General features: G+C 42.3%; 1 protein-coding gene across 1 annotated transcript; it reads right to left on the bottom strand.

Moving 5' to 3' along the window:
- Nucleotides 1-5,938: 5,938 nt before the first annotated feature.
- Nucleotides 5,939-7,004, bottom strand: LOC130095947 (olfactory receptor 52K1). The gene has a single exon (XM_056262556.1). It carries the CDS (start codon nucleotides 7,002-7,004, stop codon nucleotides 6,015-6,017), a length of 990 nt encoding a protein of 329 aa, XP_056118531.1. The 3' UTR covers nucleotides 5,939-6,014.
- Nucleotides 7,005-11,229: the final 4,225 nt, after the last annotated feature.

Below are 11,229 nucleotides of genomic sequence, written 5' to 3'. Positions count from 1 at the left end.
TTCAACTGATGACGGTTAAACTTAGCTGAAAAGTACGATACTGGGTGGCCTATTTCATCAGCACCCTCCTGCAGCAAGACTCCAACCGCACTAGCGTCGACCTCAAGCTGGAACGGACGAGTCACATCTGGAGCAGACAGCACAGGTGCACTGCAAAAGAGAGATTTTGCAGAAAGAAATGCCTGCTGGCACTCAGTAATCCAATCAAAACAAACTTTAGGACTACACAATTTCGTTAAAGAGGCAACCACACTCGAGAATTTTTTACAAAAGCACCGGTAGTATCCAACCATCCCCAGGGATCTATGTAGTTCTCTCCTCGTAGTAGGTACTGGGTAACTGAGGACAGCAGCCACTTTTCCGTCCAATGTGACTGTTTCCCACCTGCTTACCTAAATAGGTGACAGAAGCCTTAACAAATTTACACCTTTTTAGGTTTAACGTTAAGGAAGCAGCTTTTAATCGGCGAAACACGTCATGTAAGGTCAACATGTGTTCATCCCATGTAGACGAACAAATAACTACATCGTCTAAGTGGATATTACAGTTAGGAACCTCGCCTAAGACTGTGGACGTTGAAACGTTGCTGGTGCGTTTCGCAGACCGAATACCATACGTTTGTACTGCAGAAAAGCATCAGGGGTTATGAATGCGGAGATCTTTGAAGCGTGCTCGGTTAAAGGCACCTGCCAATAACCTTTCAGAAGATCTAACTTATTGATGTACTTCGCACCCCCAAGACTGTCAATGCAATCGTCCATCCGCGGTAACGGAAAAGCATCAGCCACAGTGACGGAATTTACCTTTCTAAAGTCAGTACAAAAACGTAAAGACCCATCAGCCTTTGGTACCAGAACGCACAGCGAGCTCCATGGACTATTACTTGGAACAGCGAAACCATTCTGCGATAAATACTTAACCTCACTTTTCATTGCTTCTCTCAGACTTATTGGGCAACGATAAGCATGTTGCTTGATTGATAATGCACTACCGACCTCGATGTCATGCTGGATGACATTAGTACCGGGAGGAACGTCATTGAACAAACTTGGAAAACTGTCTATCAGCTTCATTACGTCCTCTCGCTGTTCAAGTGATAGATAGGATAGTTGTTCGGGAAGCGAAGATAAAACCTTAGAGTTTTCAAAACATCCTCCTCTTAAAGCTTCCATAGATACATTCAACACATCGTCCGCAGTATCGGTAGGCAAAGCATAAGCTAGCAATGAAACACGCTCAGTATTTAATTTAGTCACCAGTTCACAAACCAAATTCTCAGTGTTCTCTTTTGGTTCGACACAACAAAAATATGGTTTCAACATATTCACGTGACATAAACGAGTTTTTTGCCTCCGTTCTGGAGTGTGTAAGATATAATCAGTTTCATTCAACTTACTTTTTATCATGTAAGGACCAGAGAAACGCGCAGAGAGAGAAGATCCAAGAATAGGAAACAATACTAGAACTTTCTCGCCTGGCAAAAAATTACGCACAACTGCTTTCCTATCGAAATGTTTTTTCATTTTCTTTTGTGACAGAGAAAGTGCTTCCTTCGCCACAGTAAAAGCATTGTGCAAACGTTCACGAGTACGTGATACAAAATCAAGGACGTTGGTCTTCGCAGACGAACCGTTACAGAGAAATTCCTCCTTTAACATTTTCAAAGGACCACGGACATTATGTCCGAACACAAGCTCTGACGGGCTAAACCCAAGCGAGTCCTGTCGCACCTCACGCACCGCAAATAAAACTAATGGAACTCCATCGTCCCACTCATTCCCAGTCTCTATACAATACTTCCTCAGCGCAGATTTTAATGTTTGGTGCCATAGCTCCATAGCTCCTTGCGACTCTTGATGATAGGCACTTGATAGGCACTTGATACCACGTGAGACACCCCAAGAGCCTTTAACGAAGTACGGAAGACAAGAGACACAAAATTTGAACCCTGATCGGTTTGGACAGTTTTCGGCAACCCAAAAGTTGTAAAAAATGTTGTTAAAGCTTTAGTTACCGTCTTAGCCGTTATGTTCCGTAACGGGATGGCTTCTGGAAAACGTGTAGCCACGACATGATTGTCAACAAATATTGACAACCAGACTTAGCCCGAGGAAGTGGACCCACACAGTCAACTAGAACGCGCTCGAATGGTTCGCCAACTGCAGGAATAGGACAGAGAGGAGCAGGCGGTACAACCTGATTAGGTTTTCCACTGACCTGACAAATATGACATGTCTTACAGTATGTCACGACATCAGATTTTAACCCTGGCCAGAAAAAATGCTGGAGCACCCGGTTATAGGTCTTAGTTATCCCTAGGTGTCCAGACCAAGGATGGTCATGAGCCAGACTTAAAACATGCGTTCGAAATTTCGAAGGCACCACAATTTGATGCACCGCATTCCAATCTTCCCGCTGCTCAGGATTTAACAATCTACTCCATTTACGCATGAGCACATCATTGTTCCTCTAAAACGGGTGGTTACGCAGCGACATTTTTTAATTTTCAACACTCGCACGACATTTTTCTAATGATAAATCATTTCGCTGAGCTTCGATCAGAATTTTGCGCGAGACGGACTAATCAGCGATAAGATCAAAGCCAACAGATGACCTTAAAGTCGTTTTAGACGAGTCTGGAAAATCGGGAAGAACATCAGTTTTCAAAATCTTTAATAAGATAGAATCGCAAAGAGTATTACTTTCCTGAATGTCATGTTTCGCCTGTGCTCGCGTCACAACAGCACTAAACACATTCAGCAAATTTTTACCAAGTGCATCAGCCTGCGAATCATTACACAGGACATCAATGACTTGCACTACCAGCATTACCTTACCTCCAGCTATGTCATTTCCCATGATAAAATCCACACCTTTCACCGGTAAAGAGGGATGAACTGCAACCTCAAAGCACCCAGATGCCAAATCAGAAGAAACCTATACACGATGAAGAGGAACGGGCACAAAACCCATTTCAATACCCTGCACAATCGCACTGGTACTACACCCAAAATATCTGATAATATAAAGGACTGAGACCCTCCGGTGTCACGGAGAATTCTTACAGGTTTTCGGCTTTCGACCTTCTCATTTAACGACACAAATCCATCGAACACGAAAGGCTGAAAACAGCTATCAGGTGTCGCAAGAGAAATTAAATTGCTTGATGGTTAAATCTGTACTTATAACTTAACTAATTCTAGTGTATGCACATGGTCACAGTTTAGATCCAAGGGCGTAGGTTTAGGGGGGGACGCTAGGTACTAGTCCCAATCAATATTTTGAGATGACAAATTTGTCCCCACCAATATTTAGCAAGCTCCTTTGAACTGCTATTTTGATATTTGCGCTGCATTTGGATCTTTGCGCTGCCATTTGGATCGATTCCAACGGCCAGGACGACGACAGTACAAGATACGCCGTAATTTGATTGGCGGCGGGGTATCTGACAGGCAGGCTACACGCGCGGGCCGGGACTACTTTTTGTGCTTGCACTCACTGGCAGCGAGCGAGCGGGTGGTGTGTGTGTGTGTGTGCGCGCGTGACGACGCCGACGGTAAGTTACCAGCCCAGGGCTGTCTCTGCGTGCCATATACAAAGGCCAGAGTAAAATATCTTAATATTCCGGTTGTGGATGTCCCCACCAAAGCTGAGACCAAACCTACGCCCATGTTTAGATCATGAATGCAATGACATTATGACTGACAAAACAATTTAGTTTGTTTGGCTGCTTTTACTCTTGCTGCCACAACCCCCTCAGATTTTTGCCAAGTATGGAGAATAAAAAACAGAAAAGGGGTTGCATAAAAAGATGAACAGGTTTGTTTGTAGAATAAAGTATCAGAGGTTTGAGTAAATCTTTAAAGATTTGTTTAACATTCTTTTTTCATTTATGTAAATGGTGCCTTCTCACCTATAAACATTTGAATAACATTTTTTATTTGACATTTTTTAATTAAACTACAAAAGAGAAGGAATCTATGTAAAGTTTGTATATAAATATGTAGTTGCTTTTATAAAATGGCTGCAACATCAATATGTTGTTATGAAATTCAGGGTAATTTGAAGTGGATTATTTGCATTGACCAATGTATATAAGCAGTGGCGGTTCTAGAGGGAGGCCAGGGGGGGGCCAGTGCCCCTGTGACAAAAAGCTTGGCCCCCCTTGCGGCCCCCCTAAATGTGGAGTTTGAAATAATTTTTACAAAACTGTTTTTTTGCTATCGTTGTGTGTGGATTTGCATTTTCACGTGACAATTCGCATCACATTCGCGGGAATCTCCTTCTTCTCTCCGTGAGAGAGGAGAGAAGAAGAAAGTTGGTAAATGTCAGTTCAGTTGTAAGTTCATTCTTTATGTGCGTATGGGGTGTGCGATGTGTATTGTCTATTATGATATTGTAATCATTGTTTTAACTATGTACGAGGCACTGTGAGCTGACATAGCATTTGTCTATCGTCCTTTCACTGCTGTGTGCAGTTCATAGGTAGGCTATGTCCCCAAATTAGTTTTTGTCTTATATTTATATCATATTATGTTCTTATATTAGAATATCACATCAGCAAGAGTGCCGTTTTCCCGTGCACAATTGCAACTGTGATATTTATGTTATACAACAGTTAAATTAACAATAAGTTAACATTGGGAGTAACTTTTTAGACACAATATTGTCAATATTGTTTGTTTTCCCTTTATTTCGCCGACTAGAATTTCATTATGAAACCGTAGCAGAGTCTCAATATGCAACACAGCGAGGATTTCTTGACTGAAATCCGCGTTTTGAACGAATCACTTGCTTCTTTCCCGAATAAATCAGCCGTTTGAACAAATCGGTTGAATGAATGAATCCCTCTTACAGGGACTTGCCGCCGTCTACTGGCGGTTTTAGTTTCATATTTAAAGTATCCTTTAATTAAAACGTTAAAATTAGAAATAATTTCATTTTTAAATATTGATTTAAAAGAAAATCTCATAGCTTTATTTATGCAATTGTAAATGGAGTGTAAATATATTAATGCCACTTCTGTGTCACCTCTGCACTGCAAAGATGGATTTTGATTGAATTAATTAATTTGACTGGTAACAGTGGTACTGTATAATTATTGTATAATTAAGTATTATTGTATAAATAAGTATAATTACTGTATAATTTGAATGTTAGTATTTGACATGAAAGGTGATGCATAACTCTAAATAAGTTTAGAAAAAATGTCCATATATAGGTGAAAATGCCCCTGGAAATCAATTTAAGGTGGCAAATATTGCCCCTTAATTAAAAAATGTATTTCTGTCACTGCTGTGAACTGACCACTGCATAGAATATGAAAAATATTAATATCTTCGTGAGTCAGCTGTCAACAACAGGCCTAAACCAGCCATGGCACCAGCACAAAAACACAATCAGTAAAATATTATCTAATTATTAACAAAATGTTGAAAATATTGAAATATATTTTTGTCAATATTGCACACCCCTAATGTACGGTATTAATTTTGATTTCTTTAGGTCTTAAAAAGCCTTAAATTTGACTTTAAAAAGTGTGCAGGAACCCTGTAAACGGTTAGACATATCAAGTCAGTTATTTTCAGTAAATTAATTAATAAGCTTCTTGGTCCCCATTGCTTTTGCTCTATAGTTCTCAAAATGAAGAGAAAGAAGGACATCATGTATATTACAGTTACTGTGACTAATACTGAATATGTAATGCAAATGTAAAAATATAATGGAAATGCAAATACATTGTTGAATGATTATAAACACGGTATTTTGCCTGTTAATGCCTGCAGTAGTGCAGAAAATGATATGACAACAATAAGGTCTAAATGTAACTGGCTCCTCTAACAGTACAACTGGCCGCAGCTTGGCCCCCCCAGTTGAAATGGGCTAGAACCGCCACTGTATATAAGAGTTATGTAAATATTAGTTACACATACACAATTTCAGATTCCAACTCCAATGCCATTAACCAATGTACAAAATGTAATATAAGACAATTGTATGTGTTCATTTGCCATTTATTTAGTAGAAATAAAAAGTGCATCATTACACCTTTGTTCAGTCTTTAAATTAAAACCAAGTGCAAGTATTTTTCTTTGTAATATTTTTGTGAGGCTATTGCTGATCTCCTTTGTTCTAATTCCATAGATAAGTGGATGTAGAAGTGGAGGGATCAGGATAAAATGAATTGACATAAACACATTAACTTCTTTTGAAAGACTGAAATTAAATCGATTGTATATCACAGAAAAAAGAGAGGCCAATGAAAAATTTATAAAAGTAATCAAGTGTGGTGTGCATGTTTTTAGAGCCTTCTTTCGGGCATTTTCTGATGCATTCAAAGAGACAAATAATATCCGCACATATGATAAGATGACAAAGATTAGAGGTAGAACCACAAAAGCAAGTACCAGACATATGCCATATAGATCTCCCCAGGTATTTTTGGCACAGGAGAGATTAACAACGGCCAAATTGTCACAAAACAACTTGTTTATTGTATACCTGCATGTAGGCAACCTTGATGTAAGGTACACCTGTACAGCTAGAGAGCAGATAGGAACACAGTACACAATAAAAAGCAGAAGTCTTATTTTACCAGGAGTCATGATATTGTGATATTGTAGAGGCTTGCAAATTGAAACATACCTGTCATATGCCATAAGTGTCAGTATTGCATAAGCGCATGTTCCATAAATATTAATAAAAAATACTTGCAGAATACAGTCAGTATACAGTATATCTTTCATATCATCAACAAGATTCTCCATTATTTTAGGAAGTACAGCAGATGATCCAATTAGTCCATTAATAGCTAGGTTGAATAAAAATATGTACATGGGCTTATGGAGAGATGTGTCCAAGCAGATCACCAGCATCAGTGTTACATTTGCAAAAACAGTTGTAAGATAGACTGCAAGAGAGATTACAAAAACTCCATAATTAAGAGCACCAGGTGGTCCATAACTGGTAAAAATCAGAGTGATGTTCAAACTTGGCAGAATCATTTTCCTGGTGAAGAGAAAGAAAGGCATTTCACTTTAGAACAAATATGCAGTATACAATATTAACTGAAGGATTATATTCTGAGATATCTATTTACCTAATGTTTACAGACTTTCTTGTCTTCTGAGGATCTGAGCTGCTGTAGCTTTATACTGTTTTATTCTACAAGGCCCACCTCCAGTGGATGTCATCTGCTTAAAGGCCCTACTCCCATTTTTTTTTTCAATTAAATAATAATAATAATATTGTTATTATCAGTATATATCAGTGTTATTAAAATGGCGGACCACGGCTAGGTTCCATCCGTACCGAGAGACATAATTGTGTCATTTTACCGTTTCTACAGATTAAAGTCAGCAGCGGGTCAAAACAACAGAGCGGTTCACACCACAAGCACTCAGGGTTGTTTATGGTAATGATCTTTCGGAGCTATATCTATAATATTTTTTTCTAGAGCCAAAAGTGCTTTATTCAACCCCTTTCCACTCCGTAGGCATTGCTTCTCTCTCTCCCTCGCTAAAAACATAAAGCACTACATTAAGATCTGCAGATGAAGGGGTTGTTTTAATAACAACAGTAGCAGAAACATGGAGAGCCGAAAAATAGACACTTTCGCTAAAACACTGGATAAAATGAGAATGCAGCTAATACAATTATTTTTATCTATCATACAGATGACTGACCATTTAACTAAACAAGACAAGATAATATGTAGCGTCTTTAGATGTTTTTTTCCCATTCATTTAGCATTATTAATCAGCATATGAGCATATGTTTAATATGGTACATACTGCTCTGGATCTAAATGTCCAGTTTCAAAAAATGTATTTGTTGGAGCATAGTTGTCACGCTTTAGCTGTGTGAGGCACGTTCAGGAAGACGAAGAAGATGGATCAGGATTAAACAGTATTTATTCACGAACAAGACACGTACCAAACTTAGCAACTGTGTTGACGAGAACCGACAAGCGAGAACTGAAACTGTGGAGACTATACACAGACAAATGAGGAGACTAAGTGACAACAGGTGCACATGGTGAGTGATGATGTCTGTGATGAGGATGATGACAGGTAACAGGTGAAACCGACTAACAAGGAAACACATGGTGCACAAACACAGAAGGCAAAACAAAGTCCAAGACGGGTGTCACCATGACAGTAAGCCCCCTCCTGGAAGGCACAGCCTCGTGCCATAATGAGAGAGATGAAGAAGGGAGGTGGGGGCTTGGGAGGAGGAGGAGCAGGCGAAGGGCTGGAAACAGGAGTGGGCGAAGGATTGGAGAAGGCAGGCAGATAACCTGGAGAGGAAGGGCTTGGCAGAGATGTGATAGGTCCAGAGGGAAGGATTCTGATCCATGGTGGAGTCGATGGAGGGAGGAGCCATGGAGGCTGAAGGGCTGAGGACTTCAGGGCGGTGAGTGACGGAGGCGGAACCAGTGGGAGAGGATGACAGGGTGGTCTGACGGGCCATGGTGAAACTGAGGATTCAGAGGGACATGGGGAAGCCGATGGCTCTGGCGACTGAGGTGAAGGCGGGGACTCAGAAGGGCGTGGTGGAGACAGAGTGACAGATAACCAAAGAGGAGCTGAAGGGATCAGGAGTCCAATGGAGCCGGGGGGGCGAAGGGATGAGGTGGAGCAAGAGGAGTGCAGTCCAGAGGTGAGGGCAGGTCGACGAATGACCATGGCGCATCCGGGGGGACGAGGGAGCCTGGTGGTGCTTGAGCACTGATGGTCCACGGTGGAGACAAGGGAGGTAGGAGCCAAGGCTGAGTCAGTGGACCGATGGGCCGATGTAGAATCCTGGCCTCTGCGGGCGGAGTAAAAACCCAGGGATCCCCTGACCACGATGGCGCTGAGGGCTGGTAGTACCACAGCAAGCCCCCCTTTCCAAAGGTTTTCTGAGGGTGAGATGCGGGACTAACAGTGGGCAGCAGAGATGATGATGAGGGCTGGAAGACGGGAGGAGGTGGGAGAGGGAGGTTGGGCGGGAGTTCAGGGTTGTGGAAGACGGGGACTGGAGTCACACTCAGCACTCAGCTTCCAGACTCAGGTTGAAGACGGGAGTCGTTTCCAGACATGGGGTGAAGGCTAGGGACCGAGGCGGGGTGGCGGCCATCTTGACTGAGGGCTCAGGAGGTGTGGCGGCGGCCATCTTGACTGAGGGCTCAGTAGGCGTGGCTGCAGCCATCTTGACTGAGGGCTCAGGAGGCATGGTGGCGGCCATCTTGACTGAGGGCTCAGGAGGCATGGCGGCGGCCATCTTGACTGAGGGCTCAGGAGGCATGGCGGCGGCCATCTTGAGATAAGGCTCTGGAATGGCGGCAGCCATCTTGGCTGAGGATTCTGGAACGGTGGCTGCCATCTTGGGACCAGACTCTGGAACGGCAGCCATGAAGGGACGAGGCCCTGGACTCTGGACGAAGATAGGAGGCGTGGCGATGAAAATGGCTGGTGACAGTGGTTGAGCGGCGATGTCATCATCAGCCTCACCCACGGTGAAGGCTGAACCGCTCAACCGCAGCACATGATCCAGGTACGTACCCAGGATCACGGCTGCTGGAGCTTGCTGGTGCAGATGATCGTTCCAGTCCGTACCAGAAAACAGTCTTTAAGACGTCATCTGCCCAGTCAAATCTCGAGGAACCTCTCTACATATTTCTCCAGCAGTTGGCCATCCTGGAAACAGGTTACGAGCCGATCTGCGGGGTTCAGCAGGGTACGGAGAATGCCCATGTTCTCCTTTATTCAGTCGGTCTATAATTTCCAACTTTTTGGGTAAGGTCGGTTCTTCTGTCACGCTTTGGCTGCGTGAGGCACGTTCAGGAAGACGAAGAAGACGGATCAGGATTAAACAGTATTTATTCACGAACAAGACACGTACCAAACTTAGCAACTGTTTTGACGAGAACCGACAAGGGAGAACTGAAACTGGGGAGACTATACACAGACAAATGAGGAGACTAAGTGACAAGAGGTGCACACGGTGAATGATGATGTCTGTGATGAGGATGATAACAGGTAACAGGTGAAACCAATTAACAAGGAAACACATAATGCACAAACACAGAAGGCAAAACAAAGTCCAAGAGTTTGTAAATAAAAAGGAAGAAATAAAGACACAATTATTAAACTTATTTAACTTAGTTCTCTTTCGAAGTAGAACTTTGACACCCAAAAGATGCCCAAAATATTTAAGATATTAGGTTAAACTTATTTGGCTTGCTGTCAACTTAGGACAAACTTATTTGGTCACTGATAAGAGGTTTGATAAAGCAGCTTCAACTCGAGCTCTGACTAAACGTAGGATATGATTACGAAGGGCAAGGTACCTAAGATGAAGTTGGAGTATGGGGAGGTGGAGGGATGCTGGAACAGCTGATGCTAGAGAGAGGTAAGCGGCTGCTTATATACTCTGGCTGTTGATTGAAAGATTAGATGGTCTCGCTCCTCCCTAACTTACGTTTAAGAACTTCATAAAGTTCAGCCGTCCATCAGTGGACCACTCCCAGCAAGGGGAACAAAAAGGTTTTCACGGTTGCTTGGGCATAATACATGGCTGCAAAAAAAACCTGCAACATAAAAGGAGTGAACTTCATTGACAACTTCAATCTTTTCTGGATTTAGAGATAACTCTTTAAACAGGATGGCCTCCACCCAAACAAACTTGGTGCAAGAGTGCCAAAGGACAATATCTACTTCTCCCTCCATCATCCTTTAGCAGTGTGTGCCAATTTACTCAATCTAAATGGCATAGCTGCTTACCACATTCCTTTGGTTGGAATGTCTTTGGGGAGAAAGACGTTTCCTCCATGGTACTCTGAGGCTGAGGCCTGCAGCTTGTACCAGGGTGCCGACATGGGATCTGGCCATTGCCCTGCAAGGCCTATCCCTGGCTCCTTTCGAGCCTATTGAGGAGGTTCCGGCCAAGTTTTTGACCTTAACCCTCTGGGGTCTAAGGTGTTTTTGGGGTCCTTGAGATGTTTTGGCATGCCCTGACATTTGTGCTTATAAACATATTAATGGCAAAGTTGTCATTACACTCTATTTAGCACAAACAGGGCTACCATAATATGTGAGCAACATGTATGTACATGTTTGTATTTTTGAGAGAATATTGTTTATACATGGTTATTGAAAAAACAAAAACTTAAAGTTTCTGAAATAAGGCCACACAACACATACTACATATGTGTCCACAAGACTTTTGACTAATGGATGTTGTCGC

Source organism: Rhinichthys klamathensis, unplaced genomic scaffold (genome assembly GCF_029890125.1).
Source record: "Rhinichthys klamathensis goyatoka isolate OS25496 unplaced genomic scaffold, OSU_Roscu_1.1 h1tg000194l_1, whole genome shotgun sequence".
Taxonomy (NCBI): Eukaryota; Metazoa; Chordata; class Actinopteri; order Cypriniformes; family Leuciscidae; genus Rhinichthys; species Rhinichthys klamathensis.
Note: the sequence above shows the minus strand (reverse complement) of the source record. Positions and strands in the feature narration are given on the sequence as shown.